Raw genomic sequence first — 19,664 nt, forward strand, 5'->3', positions numbered from 1 at the left:
CACACACACACACACACACATACACACACACACACACACACACACACACAAACATACCAAAACACACAGAGACACATTATATTTACAGCGTTGGGCGACTTGGCAACAGCAGAGATTTAGTTTTGGTCTCAGAGGACAATAATATTACAAGCTGGATGCAGTGGTGACATTAATTGGCTGCTTTGGCCAATTCTTGCACATATTATGAATATATATACTGTGTGTGTGTATGTGTATGTGTATGTGTGTTTGTGTGTGTGTGTGTGTGTGTGTGTGTGTGTCTGTGTCTGTGTCTGTGTGTGTGTGTGTGTGTCTGTCTATGTCTGTGTGTGTGTGTGTGTGTGTGTGTGTGTCTGTGTGTGTGTGTGTCTGTGTCTGTGTCTGTGTGGGTGTGTGTCTGTGTCTGTGTCTGTCTCTGTGTTTGTCTGTGTGTGTGTGTGTGTGTGTCTGTGTGTGTGTCTGTCTATGTCTGTGTGTGTGTGTGTGTGTGTGTGTGTGTGTGTGTGTGTGTGTGTGTGTCTGCAGGTGTTTCAGTACTTCATCTCGCGTGTACGTGCCAAGCTCCACATCGTGCTGTGCATGAGTCCAGTGGGAGACGCCTTCAGGTCCCGCTGTCGCATGTTCCCCTCACTGGTCAACTGCTGCACCATCGACTGGTTTGTACAGGTCAGCCATAGTGCATGTGTGTGTGTGTGTGTGTATGTGTGTGTGCGCGTGTACGCGTGTGTGTGTACGCGTGTGTGTGTGTGTATGGTGCTCTTTCGCGCTCTCACTTGTCTCTCTAGGTTTGTTGAAACAGGCCTCTGTTGAGCCGTGACTCACTTTGCCGCCGTGCTTTTCAATACGCCGACACAAGAAAACGCAGCAAACCCTCTGCACACACAGTAGGCTTCGGAATCGTCCGCTTTGCGCGTTGCATTTGCGTTTGAAATATGACAAAATGGAACCACTTCTTGTCAACAACTGCCGATCTGCTTTGGCGGGAAGCTGCACTCCAAAAAGAACCACATGAACTGACTTTCACACTAAGTAGGAGTTCAAGATCCCAGGTATTCTAATATTGGTCGTTGCTAAATATACGGAGCACAGTATAAAGGATCTTAAAAACTCGATGAAAAAACCTTTGGCACTTTACAGTCTCCCTTATATTTCAGTATTGAGCCCACAAATGCATCGTAAGAATATATTTTTTTATATCCCTTGTACAATACACACCTCTGTCTTTACATGATATTTTTCATATTAACACATTTCAAATTCAAGAAATTCGACAACAAAATGAGATGCTATTCTTTTTTATATGTCGCCTTCACATTTTCAGCTCAAGAAAAACGTGATACTGCATGTTAATGCTGAGCGGCTGAGTGTGTTCTACAAATGCATTTTCAAAAAAAGAGTCACTTCAATTTGATGTCTTGAGCCTTTAATCACAGTGCAGTTTCACAGGGCTTCACATTTGACTTAGAAATCGACAGCGTCCTCTAGTTTCAGCAGATAAACAATGAAAAACTGGGCGGTACCCTTCGTCCTCACCCTCTCTCTCGCTCCCCCGTCCCCCGGCCCCGTTTCTCCGGCCAGTGGCCCCGCGAGGCCCTGCTCTCCGTCTCCCAGACCTTCTTCCAGGAGGTGGACTTCGGCAGCGACAAGATGAAGCTGCGCTTCTCGGAGATGTGCGTGGAGATCCACGTCAGTGTCACCGACATGGCCGAGCGCTTCTACTCGGAGCTGAGGCGCCGCTACTACACCACGCCCACCTCCTACCTGGAGCTCATCAACCTCTACCTGGCCATGCTGGACGAGAAGAGGCAGGAGCTGGTGGCTGTAAGATGGATAACAAAAAACACCTCAATGAAATCACTGTCACACCTTGCGTCGCGGTGCCAGGGCAGAATATAGAAATACCACCACTCGGTTTTATTCCCTATTGGAGCGTGGTCGCTGATCTCTGCCTGGTGGTGCTGGTGAAGGAGGAGTGGGAGTAGAAAGAATAACAGCTGTTGTTTTTTCGGAATAACTTTATCTATGTATTATTATTACTGACCGATCAATAAGGTTTTGAATAGTGAAGATTATTTATGTTAATCATCCGCTGCCTACGAGTCACGTTTGGAGAGATGCTTCTCCCTGTTACTTCCATTTAGTTCATTTAATATCAGTGATGGGTTACAATCAACAGAAATCACCCAATAATAAGAGGGATCAATCGAAATAAAGGCCGGGGAAGTAAAATAACCAGATTAGTCCTCTTAGGCGTATTGACCATGATTCCTTTATGTTTCTGTGATCAACGGCAATGTGTGTGTGTGTGTGTGTGCGTGTGTGTGTGTGTGTGTGTGTGTGTGTGTGTGCGTGCGTGTGTGCGCGCGCAGGCCAGGGACCGTGTGAAGAACGGTCTGACCAAGCTTCTGGAGACCAACGTCCTGGTGGACAAGATGAAGATCGACCTCTCTGCGCTGGAACCCGTCCTCAAGCAGAAGTCCATTGACGTCAACTCCCTGATGGAGAAGCTGGCCGTGGATCAGGAGAACGCTGACAAGGTCTGTCCCGGTGTGGAAATATGAATTATGATGTGTGTGCAGGTGTCTGGTTGTGATTCTGCATTTCCAGATCCTCATTTCACAAATCCTCAACAATTCCTCTGAGTGGAGGAGTGACAGTCATGTCCCATTAGTTACAATTATAACACTATTCATTTATTAATTTATTCATTTATTCATTTATTCATTAATTCATTTAGAAATGAATAATTTTTTAATTATTATTATTATTTATTTTTTTTATAATCCATCCATCTCTATCTATCCCAATGCAATGAACAATGCCAATGCTCAACTGGAGGTTTTTCCCACGCTTCCTCACCCCAGGTGCGCAAGGTGGTGAAGCACGACGAAGCTTTGGCCAAGGTGAAGGCGGAGGACACCCAGGCCATCGCGGACGACGCCCAGAGGGACCTGGACGAGGCCCTGCCCGCTCTGGACTGCGCCAACAAGGCTCTGAACTCCCTGGACAAGGCCGACATCTCGGAGATCCGAGTGTTCACCAAACCCCCGGAAATGGTGACGACCGTCATGGAGGCCGTCTCCATCCTGCTCGGCGCCAAGTCAGTGCAGATATCACTCAGATTGTGTGTGTGTGTGTTTTTTTTTTTTTTATAGATTAGTGTAAGATAGATTGCTGAGTGTCTTCCAGTCCCTTGGACCAAAGACACAATTATTATTATTATTTTTTTGCAGTGAAATTGCGGGAATTGGCGAAAAGTCAAAGAAAGTTAAAAAAGGTGTTTTTTAAGGATGGAATCACTTCCTGTGATATGGTGCATGTCACAGAAACAACTGGAGATATTTTGGTTCTCATCTTTTTATTTTCTTTTTTATTTTATTTTTTTGAGGCCCAAGGTGACAAAAAGAATAATGATGCGCTGTGGTTCCAGAAATAAGATGAACCTTCAGTTTGACGTACGGTATGCACCAAATAAAATGGGAGCTGTGTGCGGCGCGGGGGCGCTGCCAGTGACGTAGTCTTCCCAGGGCGGGGGTGACAAGTTGCAGCGTTCTGTTGACGGGTTTGGACCTGGAGGGACTACAGATTTGATTAGAACTCAACTTTTGATGGGTTCATCATATAGTAACTCGGGTTGCCACGGTGACGTAATTTTCCCCACCGGTTAATAACGGATGGAGGGAGACAGGTCCCGATGTCTACCTGCTCTAAGGTCTGACTGCACTTTTGCCGCGTCAGACTATTGATAACACGCTTAATATTTGTATTTGTCGGCGCTCGTACGAGAAAATGAACTAAATGGGTTTTTTATTTAGGTCTTATTTCTATATATATATATATATTTTAAAAAAGCGAATTGCGGAGGGGGAGGTGGGCAAGTAATGAAATCGGTGTACGCCCGAACACTATGTAACACCGGTGACACTGATAACCGCGGCAACCCTAATATTACCACATAAATCACATCTGAATCGTCATCATCCGCACGGTATTTGCCGTCTGCCGGAGTCGTCGTCGTCGTCCTGCTCGTGTATCGGCAGCAATTTCCCGCTCATTTCTCTGGTAATCCGTCAACGTCGGCGGCGACGTCCTCGTCCGCCCCGTGCGAGACCTCTGCCGCGCTGCCCGAGTGGCCGAGGTCGGGACCGGCGCCGTAATCCCGTGTCATCTGCTCACCGGCGTCCAGACGAATTACTGCGCCATCTCACGTCTTGGCGTCTGTCCTTCTTTCAAGCCTTCAAACCTTGCTCGGTTTTGCCATTTGAGTTTTTTCCTTTTTTTTTTTTTTGGATTATTTTTGTTTTCAAACGTTAGTTCTGTCCATGTTTAATGGATTTTTTTTTTTATGTGTTTTTCTTTTTATGTGAAAACCACTGCCGCTTAATATTGAAATCGATTTCGTCTGCGGTGTATTCCTCTCCATCCCTACTGCTGCAGATTTCAATCATTTCATTATGTCAGGTCATCTTTAAGAAATAAAATAAGTTGTTAGAACGACATCTGAAAGTAGCAGGTGTCGGGGGGGGGGTTTCGAAAGGCACCCTGCTTTGATTCCTGTTCCTGTACCTGTTCAGTCCTTCATTTGGGCCCACGTGTCTGCTTTGGACACCCCGTCCTTTCATAATCCCTTGTGCCAACAATCACAGCGGTGCCGCGTTACACGTTGTGACGGAGCAGGAGCCCCAGGAGTGTCCTTGACGACCGGAGAGACTGTAGAGCTTCAGTCAGCAAACTGAGACCACAGCTCTGTGGTCAGAGCACACACACAGTCTCTCTCAATGTCATTTAGATTCAAAGGGTCTTATTGGTGTGGAAAATCTACATTTACATTACCAAAGCAAATGGAAAAAAAAAAATTATAATAATAATAATTATTATATATATATATATATATATATATATATATGTGTGTGTGTGTGTGTGTGTGTATATATTTATATGTATGTATGTGTATATATGTATATGTATAGATAAAACGTAAAAATAAAACAGGAATGTAAACATTGCAGTGCAAATATAACCTAAATTAGAAAAATGTAAAGGTTGCTGTTAAAAAAATGACAAATAAATTATGAATAGAAATCTCTCTCTCTCTAGCTCTCCCTCTCTTTCTCTCTCTCTCTCTCTCTTTCTCTCTCTCTCTCTATCTCTCTCACCATCAAGCCAGAGTTCACAGTGTGGTCAGACAGGGGGTGTCTCTGTATCAGTATGACTAGTATCGCTCTGTGTCAGAGTACAGTTATATTGAACGTCCCTGCGGACGCTGGCTCGACTTGCAGTCTTTCCCCGTTCAGCGTAATGCCGGCGTGGCCCCTGAGCAACAGGCCCCATGTGAGCCACGTTAATAAACCCTGCCGCCACATGCACTGTACCGGTCAAAACTGTATCGTGAGCTTGTCTAATGTGATACAACACAAACTGTCCAAAACAACGTCGTACATTAAGGTTCACTCCTTTCTCTCTGCCTGTCTCTCTCTCTCTCTCTCGCCCGCCCCCCCCCACTAGACCAGACTGGTCCAGTGCCAAGCAACTTCTGGGGGAGTCCAACTTCCTCAAGCGTCTGATGGACTACGACAAGGACAATATCAAGCCTCAGATCCTGCAGAAGCTTCAGAAGTATATCAACAACCCGGATTTCGTACCTGAGACGGTTTGTTTGGATTTAATTTAAAAGGGCGCTCATCAAGATGGGGTTGCGGCAAAGTAAACAGCTGCTTGTTTGAACAGTTTCCTTGACATCCACCGACGTCGGTGAGACAGGAACAGAAAGTTAGCTGGTTCTCAGTGTTGGGGAGGGGGCACCATGATGTATCTACGATGAACCACCATATGAAAATATTCATTAGGATATGATATAGAATAAACAAGTGTTATTCCAATATGGCTTTATGATGTTATGCAATTGCCAGGAGAGTGTGGGATAAAACCGTGGTTTGTGGCCCCCTATAAATGTATGTAATATCATATATATACTGTATATATATATATATATATATATATATATATATATATATATATATTTATATTACATCAGGGACGTTCAATGTTCATTACACTGCTGCAATGAACTTTGGACTTTGATTTGTACTTTATGTATATTTTACTTGTGTATTTACTTATTATTTACTTTATTATATACACTGGAGACACATGCCTAATCCCTCCCTTGTTCTGGTTTTGGTCGTGGAAGGTGGAGAAAGTTTCCAAGGCCTGCAAGTCCATGTGCATGTGGGCCAGAGCTATGGACCTCTACTCCAGGGTCCTGAAAGAGGTCGGACCCAAGAGACAGAAACTGGCCGCTGCACAGGTCAGTTCAGAAGACACATGCACGCACGTACGCACGTACGCACGTACGCACACACACACACAGGCCAACCCAAAAAATAAACCCATTAATGTGTGAATTGGATCCCAATGACACTATAACAAAAAATGAATTGTTGGTCTGTCAACCCATTTATAGGTCACAATAATCATGTCACAACAGCAATTAGAGAGGATGAAGGAAAGGATGATAAAAACAAGTGCCAGCCGAAGTGCCAGCCGAAACCACGCAACAAAAATATTATTGTTTGTTTTTATCATCCTTTTATTATTATTTTGGAGCCGGCCCCACTAACGTGTTATGTATAGACCTATGAGCTATATATGATCTTTTCATACTTTTCCTACCTTCCTAATTTCAAATATGACTGGTCAAAGTGGGGATATTCCACATTGCATATTAGGAAACAGTTTCATGTGAATTGAGCATCTGAAGGCTACATTTCATTTTTTATCACATTTACATTTTATTTTATCACACAGCATGACTGGAGCCTCGAATGCATTAAATAGAGATTATTATGCATTTCAAACCTATTTAACTACATTTTTTTTATTGAAAAACATATATCAATCATATAACCCTCTCCCGTCCCCCTTGCAGGCAGAGCTGGATGTGACCATGACGTTGCTGAAGCAGAAGCAGGAGCAGCTGCAGGAGGTGGAGGACGAAATCAAGATCCTCCAGGAGCAGTTTGACAGCAGCATCGCAGAGAAGGACGAGCTGGGTGAGGAGTTGGCCCGGTCACCAGCGGGTCTGAAAAAAAAACGATAAAAAAAAAAATAATCGCTTGTGTGGACCGCTCAAGGAATCTTCGAGCCATCCCTTTTTAACTCGACGAACACATTTTTTTCCCCTCTCTCTCCCAGCTCACACCATGTCCCTGACAGAGGCCAGGCTGGGCCGAGCGGGGAAGCTGACATCTGCGCTGGGTGATGAGCAGGTCCGCTGGCAGGAGAGCATCACCCTGTTCGAGCAGGAGATCAATAACGTTGTCGGGAACGTCTTCATCGCGGCGGCGTGCGTGGCCTACTACGGAGCCTTCACCTCTCACTACAGGCACCTGGTAAGTGGGCCAGAGTTTGTTAATGCGGCTGCCGGGCTTTACACGGCGCGTGGCCGGTGCATACGAGGTCAAGATTATCTGGACTTTAAAGCACTGCCGTGCAACAGTGATGGAAAGTCCGTCGTCAAGTACATTTTTCAAGTATCTGTACTCACGTAAGTAGATTCAGTTTCAGAGGGTTTGGACTTCGTTCCACTGCATTTCAAAGAAAATACAGACCGGCCAACCCCCACGCATTTTGTGTGCGAGCCACGCGACACTTGGTCAAAAAACGCAGGTACAAAGTGGCAGCCGAAACCACGCAAAACAAATAGTATTGTAATTTAATTATGGAAAACAATCAATCAATACAAAACAATGACCGGTGACCGGCCAATCAGTGTCAGATATATCCGGCTCTGTGCTGGTGAAATTGACGCGCCCGATACTGTGCTCATGTAGTCGTACTTGTAAAAAGGCTCTGATACTCAAACCCGATACCAACGTTGGTAGCTGGTACCGTAGATGACGCTCAAAGAAGAGAGCCAAAGAAAGAAAATGGCAGCTGTTTGGAGCTACTTCATGGTAAACCAAGATTGGATCAATAATTTATCGCCTGACGATATTCCAAAGTTGTACAGACTGCGTACATCACTGCAGCGGAGCGTCTGCTGTGGTTGTTCCTAGTGCTCCGCTCTTGATCAAAGGTTTTGACTCTTTTTTTGAGGCTCGGTTCTTGACGAGTCGCTCAGTTAAACGAGTCCTTTCACTGGATTCAGATGATTTAATGCACGGTGAGCGAAGGAGGACTTCCAGTGAACGAGAGTGAGAGAGTTAGTCCTCTATTATTGTTCCTTTTTTTTGCAATGATTGCCATTTATTTTGGAACGGCAAGTACCATACACATATAATAGAAAGTTCGATTTGCACTTAAAAGTGAAAGGGTCTTTTATTTGAAGTTTGAACTGAACATTGCCATGGTGTTGTGTTGTGTCCAGTTGCTGGTTAAATTACACTGGTGAAAGTTCAATATTCTATTTCATTGGAACACAGTGACTGTTCCATGTTGTATTTATTTGGAACTCAGGGACAGTTTCATGTTGTATTATTGTTCCATAGTGAATAATGAAAAATAACAAACACAGTTTCAAAATCAGCAATCTCACTATTGTGGTAACTGAAAATTGCAGCTGTGTAAAGCAAAGTGGTACTCCAGGTCTGATTACTTTTTCCACCACTACTTCTGGCCCCTGTCTGTTGCAGTATTTGGCAAATTGTGCCTCATCTCTGACAGTGAACTTATACTTCTGTTTAGCATGTTGCATGAAAGTATTTTCCCAATGCATAATAAATACGAAATATTACTGCGGCAGCAATACACAGGGTCCAGTTTAGTAGTTTAAGCTAGGTATTACAGTTTTCCGGGTTCTGTGAAACGCAGCATGAGTTACAAAAGTCGCAAACACCCTGGACTCACGACTGGACCAATCAACGTGCACTTACGCCACGTGCACTTACGCCTGTTGCTCTTCCGGTGTTCAGTTTAAATATCCCTGAAGAACAGTGTTTGGAGAATTGCGATCGTTCCTGGATGACGCAGCGTGGACACAAAATAATTGGTCGTTCCTCGAACGGTTCTTAGAACTTCCTGCGGTGCAAAAACGTCTTCCTGGAGCGGTTGTAGTTCCGCAGCATAAAACCATACGTAGCGCGAGTCACAGTTTTCCGAATTTCCTTTAAACGCAGCCCTGGCTCGAGCTGTCTGTCTGGAGCTGCTTTCACTCATGAACACTGGACAATGTCCAGATAATCAGATCCAGACATTGTCCCAAGATTGTCCATGTCAGGTGCGTTTACACCTACTGGAATATCAATCATTTGTATTATTACTATTGCTATTCAGTGAAATAAACGTAATCAAACAAAAAACAAATAACTTTATTGAAGCTTATATGTTTCTTCATTTCTTCTCAATCAAAAAATAATTCCTTCCCTATAACTTTTAAACGGTGAAATACTGACAGCCAGACTACAACATCAAACTTTGTTACATTCAAAGCAAAAGCACTCCGCTCCTGAAGCGAATGAAATGATGACAGTTTTCCACCCATTTCTGCTCCAAATTTGGATCGATATTGCCTCAACCATGTCATTGACGTAGACATTGACATTGACGCCCGCAAAACGCAGAGAATGAAAAAAAAATGTAATAACACAGAGCGATAGCGACCGGGATAATAATAAACAAAAATCCATCAGAAGACATAAATGGTAAAAAAAAATCCACTTGAGGTGGTGGTCCAAACAACTTCCTCAAACTACATCAAACTGATAAATTCTCCTCTTTCGTAACAACACAATTGATCCTGAGTTTTTTAGTGGTGCAATGCAAAATGGGCAGCAAATTACCAGCGTGAACTCCCTGCTGCACTGTAAAGGAAAATAAACGGAGAAAGAAAAGAAAAGTAAATGCCAAAGCCGAGTAAATGTTTAATGACAGGAATGTTTTGAAAGCCTACCACGGTGCCCCCACTTCGGCAGCAACATCCTTGATTCAACCTTCCTTCATTCACAGCCCACGTTTACAGAAAAAAAACAACAACAATAACAAAATATATATATTTGGCTGACCGTCCACCGTCCTGGACCGGAAAAAAAAAAACCAAAACAATACAAAATTCCTCTGAATAGACTTTAGTTGCGACAACAGTTTCAATCTAAAGGAGCACTGTGTAAGGTTTCTCGTGTTGCATCTCTCGCCGTACACACGGTTAATTTACAGCCTTGAATTTCAAAGTAATGTCTCGGTTGACCCTCCCTGAAAGTGAATGAGGTCTTGAGGTCAATCTGATATTCTCTGTTGGTTTGCACCTTCCTCCGCACAGAATTGACTTTGGTGAGCGCGAGTGACACGTCGGGATAAACACCGTCTGGGCCGGGTCTTTGAGCCTTATTTATTATTATTCATTTGAATTCTCGCTTTGTTTTTATCAGTCATCATTTCACGTCTGCATATGGAACACGTGTACTTCCATGCTGAGTAAAAGGGGAAATAAAAAGATGCATTCATTGCAATGGATAAATCGATGGATACATTTATTTGTCCTGGATACAAACCAGGATGTATCCTCGGCATCCCACTGTAACGAGACAGGCTCTAAATATGCAATGAGGTCGTTTTTAACCAGCGCATTCATTTGTTGAACTAGCTCCACATTGACGCGTGGATTCTCGCGCCGACGGTTTTCGCGGACAATTTTGAAAAGCGAGGCGGAGGAATCGGAAACAACCGCCTCGAATGAACAAATTTTGCCGTGTTTGTATCGCCGCTCTCCCGCGCAGCTCATCGAACAGTGGATGGAGCGCTGCCAGGAGATGGCCATACCCATCAGCGACAGCTTCAGCCTGATCAACATCCTGGGCGACCCCTACGTCATCCGCCAGTGGAACACGGAGGGCCTGCCCCGCGACATCGTCTCCACGGAGAACGGCATCCTGGTGACGCGGGGTCGCCGGTGGCCGCTCATGATCGACCCGCAGGACCAGGTGAACCAACTGGGGGAGAACGTTTACATCTACGTTTTCAGATATCCCAAAGATACGTTTTGGTTTTTTTTGTTCCACTGGAAACGATACCGCCTCCGGGACCAGGTGGGGGGTTGAGAACCTGGCCCCGGAAGGCTTAGCCAGCTCTGGCCACAGGGGCATTGATCACTGCTCCTCCTCCAAGGTCACTCTGCTGCCCTGCTGCCCTGCTTTCCAAAAGCCAACATGGCATGTTTACTTTGCCAATACAGAGAAAGCACTGGAAACAACACTTTAAAAGAGCGGATCTTTTTAGTTTGTTTTTTTTATATATATAACTTGTTGTGAATTGGATCAGTAGTTCTCGTATGGGGGTGTATACGAACCCCAGGGGGTAAACGGGAGAAAAAGCACAGGCGTCCTCAAGTCATTCCAATTGAATGTGTCTTTACCAAATCCTCCCAAAGTGTTAAAGCCATTTTAGAACGGCATAAGTTGTAGCGACATTATCAGAGATTATTATCAGAGATTGCGGGTTCCTTCTGGCGACTTCAGCTCCTGAATCCTTATTCCAACCGACCAAACCATCGTGGGGATGAGGTTTTAAAAAAGTGAAATATTGTGTATTAGACAATGATAAAGTGGTTATGCCAAAAAAGTCCAGATAGTGCGGCTGAGGCATTAGTGTAATATAATTCTGTTTGCTTCCCATGCATGCACCTTAAAAATGCCGCACTGTGTCAAGGGGGTATGTGTCTTAAAGACCTTAGAAGAGAATGTTGAGAAGAACCACTGAATTAGACATTAGGCTGAAGTCCCCCTGGACACCCCGACAATAAGACCTTTGATTTCGTCACAATTTGGATTGTTTATCAATTCAGGTGGAAGATTTATCTGCAAAATGTATTGGGTGTGGATTGAAAAGGGACACTTCACAAACCATTCAGTAAAAACTTCCGCGTACAGAATTTTCTCGTGGTAGGTGACAGCCTGTTTGTTTGTTGACTGCACCCCGATGACAAGGACGGTCGCCATGGCGTTATAGCATGCATCTGTTTTGGGTTGATCAAACCAAAAAGGGACAAAGACGTTTTCGCTCGGTGCAGGTAGATTTTTTTGCTGTGCTTCTTGTTTTTTTCCTGGGATAAGCTTTCCGCTATCATTTCAAGTTTTCCTCTCGGGAGGAAGAGACGGGACGCCGCTTGGTTTTGCTATCTGCTGGTAGACAAAGGCCCAGGCACTCGCGGGAACCCCAGGCCCCCCCCAATCCTTGGATGCATTCAGAGACCCACAGACGAGGCATGCGAGCGCAGTCCGGAGATGGACACAACAACACATCTCCTTTCGCGTAGCACGCATGCACGACTGCGATACAAATATATACACGGCGCACGTCCGTTCGCAGCTTTGATTTTCCAGCTCTCTCTGACGCCCTGCATCGTAATCTGCTCTGCCATTCGCCGTGTAGGTTATTACCATCCGGTGCCGCTGCTCGGCGGCTGCCGCTGCTGTCTTTTGATAAGTGGTTTGCGCTTCACGTTGACAACTTGACAGATGGGTCGACAAATGTGGCTTCGGGACACGAGAAGCTGTCGGAAAGCTTGACAGCTTCATGCGGACCTTCCTGTCTGATAGCCTTGGTGGATTTGTGTGCCACATCTCCACAGCCATACTCACCAATTATGTGGTCATATTGAGACCCTATTTTACATTACATTATGTCATTCAGCAGGCGCTTTTGTCCAAAGCGACTTACAATAAGTACATTTGTCATAGCATCAAACTGTGTGTCATTCAGAGATGCTATATTCGGAAAGGACAGGTAGAGTTTAGTGTCATCATCACAGCGGTGGTAGGAGAAGCCATGGGAGGCGACGCCGTCACCAAGGGATTTAGTGTACAAGGAGAACAGTGGAGGCCCCGGGACCGAACCCTGAGGGAGGCCGGCATTAACGAGACCTGGTGTGAGCGATTGGCCAAGAATGATGTCATCCAAGTAATGGAATCGCAAAGCAGATCCTGTCATTCCAAATTCAGACAGGGTGGAGAGGTGGATTTGGCGGTTAAGGCAGCAGGCAGATCTAGGCCGATCAGGACGGGCAATGTTTTTTCTTTCCATGCGGTGATCGTCGTTCATCTTCAAGATTCAAAAGTTTCAACTGTTTTTAAATTCTACATGTCAGGCTAACCGCTGGATCCGCTCCAAGGAGGCCAAGCACGGTCTGAAGGTGATCAAACTGACGGACTCCGGCTTCCTCCGCACCTTGGAGAACTGCATCCGCATGGGCATGCCCGTGCTGCTGGAGGAGGTAGGCGCATTGCCGCGGGAACCGTTTTGTTCCGAACTGGGTTTCCGGTGGTTTACTTCGCTTTGCCGGTAGCTGGAGAATCTCTCAGCAACACCGCGCGCTGATCCTTCTTTTCTTCCAATGTTCTCTTTTCACGATCCGCATCACAACTGCAAGAACTTCGGCAAAGCTCCGTCCAACTTCTTTATCGTGAATATGTTTGTGTGTGTGTGTGTGTGTGTGTGTGTGTGTGTGTGTGTGTGTGTGTGTGTGTGTGTGTGTATGTGTGTGTGTGTGTGTGTGTGTTATTCTGTGCATGTGTAGTTGAAGGAGACCCTGGATCCCTCCCTGGAGCCCATCTTGCTGAAGCAGACCTTTGTGTCAGGCGGCCGCACGCTGATCCGCCTCGGGGACTCTGACATCGACTACGACAAGAACTTCAGGTTCTACATGACCACCAAGATGGCCAACCCACACTACCTGCCTGAGGTACACACGCACGCACGCACACACATGCACACGCACACACACACACGCACACACACACCCAGCAAGTAGAGTGTGATGTCACTAAGTTGGTGGCATAAATGATCTTCATTTCAGGCAGACCACTGTTTATTGCTCATCATCGACAACAGCTGTTCAATGGAATTACACAACACGGCGTCTCCGGCAGCAGCCTTGCCATGGAGAGATTCTTTGAACTGAAACACAATAGCACCGAAACAAAACATATTATTTTACTGTTATTATTTCACAAAGAGGATGCTAATTAGAGGTACTTGCATTTGTAAAAGAATGTATAATTGTGACTCAAGTGATTGGCCTCAGAATCTTTCAAATTGATCCGACTGGTCGCCATTGCCCCATCGCACGGCTGAAGTTATTCTCTCAATAATGGATCGATTAAAAAAGTTTGAACGCCAATCACTGGGGTTGACTCCAACAGATAAAAAATAATTATTAGGGTAAAAAAAAACACCCGCATTTTCCTTGAAATTTTATTGCTCACAAAATGACAAACAATCAAACCATGGGTTCGGACCACATTTTAACAACCTTTTTGCCCTTTTTCCGTGCCAGCCCAGCGGCTGCAGGAACAATAATCTTGGCACTTACATATGGCATCAACCACAGACGATGTACGGACAGAGGTTTGGCGGACCCCTCAGCTCATATCCCCCCCCACACACACACACACACACACACACACACACCCCTCTTCCCCGCTCCCAAGCCCAGGGGAAGCCGGTCGGCGTCCCGCGTCTTGTCCCGGTGGAGTCCCGGCCAGCGATGCATTCAAGCAGAAAGTAGCAAGTTAGACGGCGGGGAGCTTTTCTGTCATCTTCTTTTAAAGGCGGCAAATTAGGACATGGCTGCGAGAGACTGTCACTGATCTAATGTTCTGCACCGAGGCTCACACAGGCAAGCTGGTGTGAGGCGGAATGAGGGTTTAATAAAGTGTCGTTTAGGAGGTAAACGTCCAAATGGGACTGTTTGAATTAATTGTGACTGCCACGAGAGAAAAGCTTCCGCTCGGTTTCCTGTGGTCGGCTAAATATTTGTGTGTGTGTGTGTGTGTGTGTGTGTGGGTGTGTGTGTGTGTGTGTCTGGGTGTCTGGGTGTGTGTGTGTGTGTGTGTGTGTGTGTGTCCTGTCACCGTTGCCTTCAGGTGTGTATCAAAGTGACCATCATCAACTTCACGGTGACCAAATCTGGCCTTGAGGACCAACTTTTAAGGTGCAGACGCTACAACACACACAGATGCAACTGTCTCACTCCTTTGTGCACCTCAGCAACTTTCTGTCTAGAATTTTTCAAAATGGTTACTGCCTACCCTTACTCCCTCCCCCTCAGCGACGTGGTGCGTCTGGAACGCCCGGACCTGGAGGAGCAGAGGAACCAGCTGATCATTCGCATCAATGCCGACCGCAACCAGCTGAAGGCCATCGAGGATCGCATCCTGAAGCTGCTCTTCACCTCGGAGGGAAACATCCTGGACAACGAGGAGCTTGTGGAGACGCTGCAGGAGTCAAAGGTCCGTGTGGCATCCTGCTCGGGCGGTGGGGACGGGGACGGCGTTGACTTGGTCGGGTCATCGCAAGATATGTGTATTCTTTTTTTTTTGTTTGTTTTGCTCTGTCTTAGATTTTATTTTATTTAATTTGTTTATTTTATTCATTTTTTGCCTTAGATTTTCAGTTATCAGGAGTTTAAAGGACCATATTGGCGATTTTACCCATTTACATTTTACTTGGTGATAAATTACATTTTTGGATTTTCAATACCGTATTTATTTGGAAACTTCAAACAATATGGTGAGAACTGAATTAAAGTAAAGGGGCTTTATATATATATATTTAACCATCAATCTCTACATCTTAATCAAGCAAATATTCTCACATGTCCCCGAATCATCTGTTGTCCTCAGAGAGACTCCCAAAGCGCTGTTTTTTCATGCCGCACTTCCTATTTTCTTCCCCACCTTTCTCTTGCCCTCGCTTTTTCCGCTCCGCTGCCTCCTCCTCCCCCCGCCCCCTCCTCCCAGGTCACGTCGGAGGCCATCAAGAACCGCCTGGAGGAGGCGGAGGCCACGGAGCAGATGATCAACACGGCGAGGGAGCGCTACCGCCCCGTCGCCACGCGGGGCTCCGTCATGTACTTCGTCATCGCCAGCCTCTCCGAGATCGACCCCATGTACCAGTTTTCCCTCAAGTACTTCAAGCAGGTGAGATGGAGGACAGACCGTGGTTTGTACGTCATCACCGCAGCCGTGTCGCGGGTTCATTTTTTTTCCACTTGCCCGCTCTTTGGATATTGCTGGGAAGCATAAAAAAAAGTTTTTTGGGGGGGAAACATTGTAAAAATAAGTCCTGATGTTCAGCGCTGAAGTCATTACTGTTCAAAACCCAGAACAAATAATAAATGCTTCCTGAATATTCACATATTATGTAAGAGCTGTTAAATCCACATTATGTCATAACGCCGTATTTTTAAATAACCCGCCAAAATGTACTAATTTTGACCTTTTTTTGTAATACCACAATACCGCATTTTATAATTAACATTGAGCGCAATACGTTCTAACTTTTTCCACGTTTTGTTATAAGGTTTTGCATAATGTCGTAGATATTACGTATTTTTCTTTTCATGGTGAATTTGTAATAATTCAACACATTATATTAAATTACACGTCACAATACATTTAAAGCAAGTCTATCATTTATAACAACTCACACTTTATTGCTTAACATTACTAGAAGGCTGAGAGGCATAGCCATTTCCAACGACAGATACACACACATAAACACAGTTGTTTACGTATGAAAAAGACATCACGTCATCACACACATCCCTGGATTAAATGTGTTTCTACGGGTAATAACACTACTTTCCTTTTTTAATAAATTATAATTAATAATTGTCTCATTTAGGCCACCACTCCCGTGCTGTCTTAGTTGGGAGAAACTAATGTGTCTATTTTAAGTCAATCAATCATTAAACAAAATTAATCAGTCTCATACCTAAAGTGTGCAATTTGTCTCCCTTTCAGGGACCGCTAGTAATTACCTGATATTACTTAGCGTAATATCACAAAACAACTGGTAGGTCAGTTACTAGGATGGTAAAGTGCAGAGAAATGCATTTTGTTGACCCAGTACTTGTACTCTGTACAATGACATTTGGTTGAATCTAATCTAAAATGCTTGGCAAATAAAAGGTGATGTAAAGAAATGGGAAATAAAGGATGAAATAATAGAAAATCAATAAAATAGGTAAGAAGAATTTATTTGTCACACGGCACACACACACACTTCAAACACACACTTGTCCTTCCTCGGCCGGGGCAGCCAGGAGCAGTTGGCAGCATTCAACAACACGGCCGCGGAGCAGTTTCAAATGTCCATGGCTGGTCAGACGACATTGTTCTGCATGTTTTTGGTGGGGGTCCTTACTGACGTTACATGGAGGAGACCCCATGTCAGCACAGGGAGAACATGCAAACTCCACACAGAAAGGAACCCTCATCGGGAGATAACCCGCCAGAGCACGGTGCCAACAATCAAACCCAGGACCTTCTTGCTGTGAGGCAGCAGTGCAATGTGCTGTGCCACCGCACCCACCAAGAAAAAAATGCATTAACGTTAAATCAAATCATCGCTGATTTGGCAGTAATGGAGAGAGTGTGTGATTAGGGACCGGGAGATTAAATATAATTCTATATTCTAATCCAAAGGTTTAAAATCTTATTAGACACCAACTCCCATCAAAGCAGAACTTTCTGCAGGTTCGACTTTCCCAGCAGCGCGTCTGCACTGTTGTTCAGCTGCTGGGAGTCCTGAAGCGGTCCCTCGTTCCGCCCCAGGACACGCCGCCCTTCAGCAGGGGGGGAAATCCGCTGTAGTGCAGCGTCAGGGGCTGGAAGGAATGCGGCCCTGTTGGCTCTTCCTTCATCCGTTTCAGGGGCGGCCTGAGGAGGTCATGTTACGGAAAAGCTGGATGATAGTACGTCTGTAACGCACTGACGGTGAAGAGAGGGGTTCGAGTTCGCCACAGAGTTTTGTGGCCCCCCCCTGTGGATCAGCTGAGGGGTTTCACGTCTCGTGGTTAATTGCTTTCCAGACTCGGCGTCCATACCAGAGCCGGTGAGAGACACAGCTCAGACACACAGGCTTTAATCCGTTCCTCTTCTCAGTAGGCAAGAAATAATCCGTAGTTCGCCGATAAAGTCCGGGGTCGTGGAGGGACAGCTACGGCTGAACTCCTCTTCCCGTTTCCTTCTGTCCTTCACTCGTCTCATTATTTTGCCGCCCGTCGCATCTCCCCTGACGGAAATCCTTTGCTCGTCTCGCAGCTGTTCAACTCCACCATCGAGACGTCGGAGGAGTGCAAGGTGCTGGAGAAGCGTCTGCAGATCCTGCTGGACGAGACGCTGCTCGCCTCCTACACCAACGTGTCGCGCGGCCTCTTCGAGCAGCACAAGACCATCTACAGCTTCATGATGTGCGTGGAGATCATGAGGCAGCGCGACGATGTCAGCAACGACGAGTGGCAGCACTTCCTCCGAGGAGCGCCGCCCCTGGACAGGGTAGGCGAGCGTTCACCGCGAGGGGGGTTGGTCAGCGGGGTGGTGTTGGCGTTCCAGTGATCCTCTTTGCTTTGATTCAAATTTACTCACGTTTCGTTGATCAACCCCGGTTTCACCTTGAGAAACCGCTGGGGAAGAATCCTCGGGTGTAATGGTGCCAAGTTACAAAGGAGATTAAAATGCAATTAAATGCAAGTTTATGCCTTTTAAAAGGATCCGGCCCAAAAAGTTCTGCAGCCTCGACCGCCTACGGACATTTTAAAAACGTCCGCCGATTTATGACCATATCGCGAGGCCTAATTGCAAAACAATGATGTTTCTCACTCACAGTCATAGGAAAATAGAAGAATTTGTTCCGGCTGGTTGGCTGGACGACGTCGTCGCAGGCAGATAAGCCGGAAGACGTTCCATTTTCTCCCTGAAATGTAATTTCCGGACGCTTTCCTCGTGGCCCACTGAGCAGGATGTTCACCCCGTCTCACGCCCGTCTTGAGCTCTAGTCAATAGAAGGAGCAACACTCCCCGTGTTGTGTGGGCAGTCATCCTCTCGTCCGGCTTTCTGAGGAACTCAGGAGCTCAGAGCGGCTGGTCTGCGCGATCGATTCCGAAGCTCCCTAGTCGGAGCCGGCCTACCCGAAATGGCCCAGATTTGGGATCGATATTTACGCTTGCATTTTCCCAGCGCCAGCCTCCACGCATGGCGCCGGGGCCATCGAACGTGCCCTCCCTTCTCCGAGTCCTGGGAGTCGGCGCTGCCCAGTGGAGCTCCGTGCACCGTCAGACATGAATTCCAATGGCTGCCTCTCAATTGCGTTCCTCTCTCATACTTTGAGCTCTCTCTCTCTCTCTCTCTCTCTCTCTCTCTCTCTCTGTCTCTCTCTTTCTCTCGCGCCTTAAAAAAATAAAATCAATGAAGATCCAGTGCTGTGTTTTTCGGTGACATTATCTGAGATGGTTTTGACGCCGCAGCGCGAATAAGTCAGCTCCGCTGCGGGGCGTCGACAGACCGTGTCCATACAGGGCTGTTACGTCCTGTATCGACGCTCCTCTCTGGCTTTCATTTATTTCGATGTTAATTAGCGAGGCCGCGGGCGGTGAAGGGAACAAACGGGTCGGATTCTGACCAAGGTCTACAGATACCTCCGTTCTAACGCTGTTCCTTCTCATATCTCCTGCCTCCAGCTCGTCCTTAATCCACACCTCCTCCTCCATTTTCCCTTGTTAGTACCCATCTCCCTCCATCCGCGGGCCCCCGTCACTCTGACGCCCTCTTCCTATCCCGTCCCCTTCTTTCTTTCCCCTTCTCTCTCTGAAATTGTTTTTTTCTCATTCCTTCGTTCGCCCCCCTCTCTCTCTCTCTCTCTCTCTCTCTCTCTCCCTCCCCTGCCTGGC

At 46.0% G+C, this 19,664-nt stretch overlaps 1 protein-coding gene across 1 annotated transcript in view; it reads left to right on the plus strand.

Moving 5' to 3' along the window:
* The window catches only part of dnah6 (dynein, axonemal, heavy chain 6), a gene marked incomplete at both ends in the record, with an annotated part of 85,297 nt that overhangs the window by 48,226 nt on the left and 17,407 nt on the right, over positions 1-19,664 (plus strand). Inside the window, 15 exons of the mRNA XM_079998925.1 lie at positions 526-666; positions 1,579-1,821; positions 2,370-2,537; positions 2,865-3,100; positions 5,506-5,650; positions 6,191-6,307; positions 6,929-7,052; positions 7,195-7,391; positions 10,713-10,916; positions 13,079-13,204; positions 13,508-13,672; positions 14,856-14,923; positions 15,041-15,221; positions 15,732-15,911; positions 18,039-18,272. Of these exons, the coding sequence (XP_079855051.1) occupies positions 526-666; positions 1,579-1,821; positions 2,370-2,537; positions 2,865-3,100; positions 5,506-5,650; positions 6,191-6,307; positions 6,929-7,052; positions 7,195-7,391; positions 10,713-10,916; positions 13,079-13,204; positions 13,508-13,672; positions 14,856-14,923; positions 15,041-15,221; positions 15,732-15,911; positions 18,039-18,272 (2,529 nt within the window). The remainder of the gene's footprint in view (positions 1-525; positions 667-1,578; positions 1,822-2,369; positions 2,538-2,864; positions 3,101-5,505; positions 5,651-6,190; positions 6,308-6,928; positions 7,053-7,194; positions 7,392-10,712; positions 10,917-13,078; positions 13,205-13,507; positions 13,673-14,855; positions 14,924-15,040; positions 15,222-15,731; positions 15,912-18,038; positions 18,273-19,664) is intronic.

The sequence above is a fragment of the Zeus faber genome (assembly GCF_960531495.2).
Source record: "Zeus faber genome assembly, chromosome: 4".
Lineage (NCBI taxonomy): Eukaryota > Metazoa > Chordata > Actinopteri > Zeiformes > Zeidae > Zeus > Zeus faber.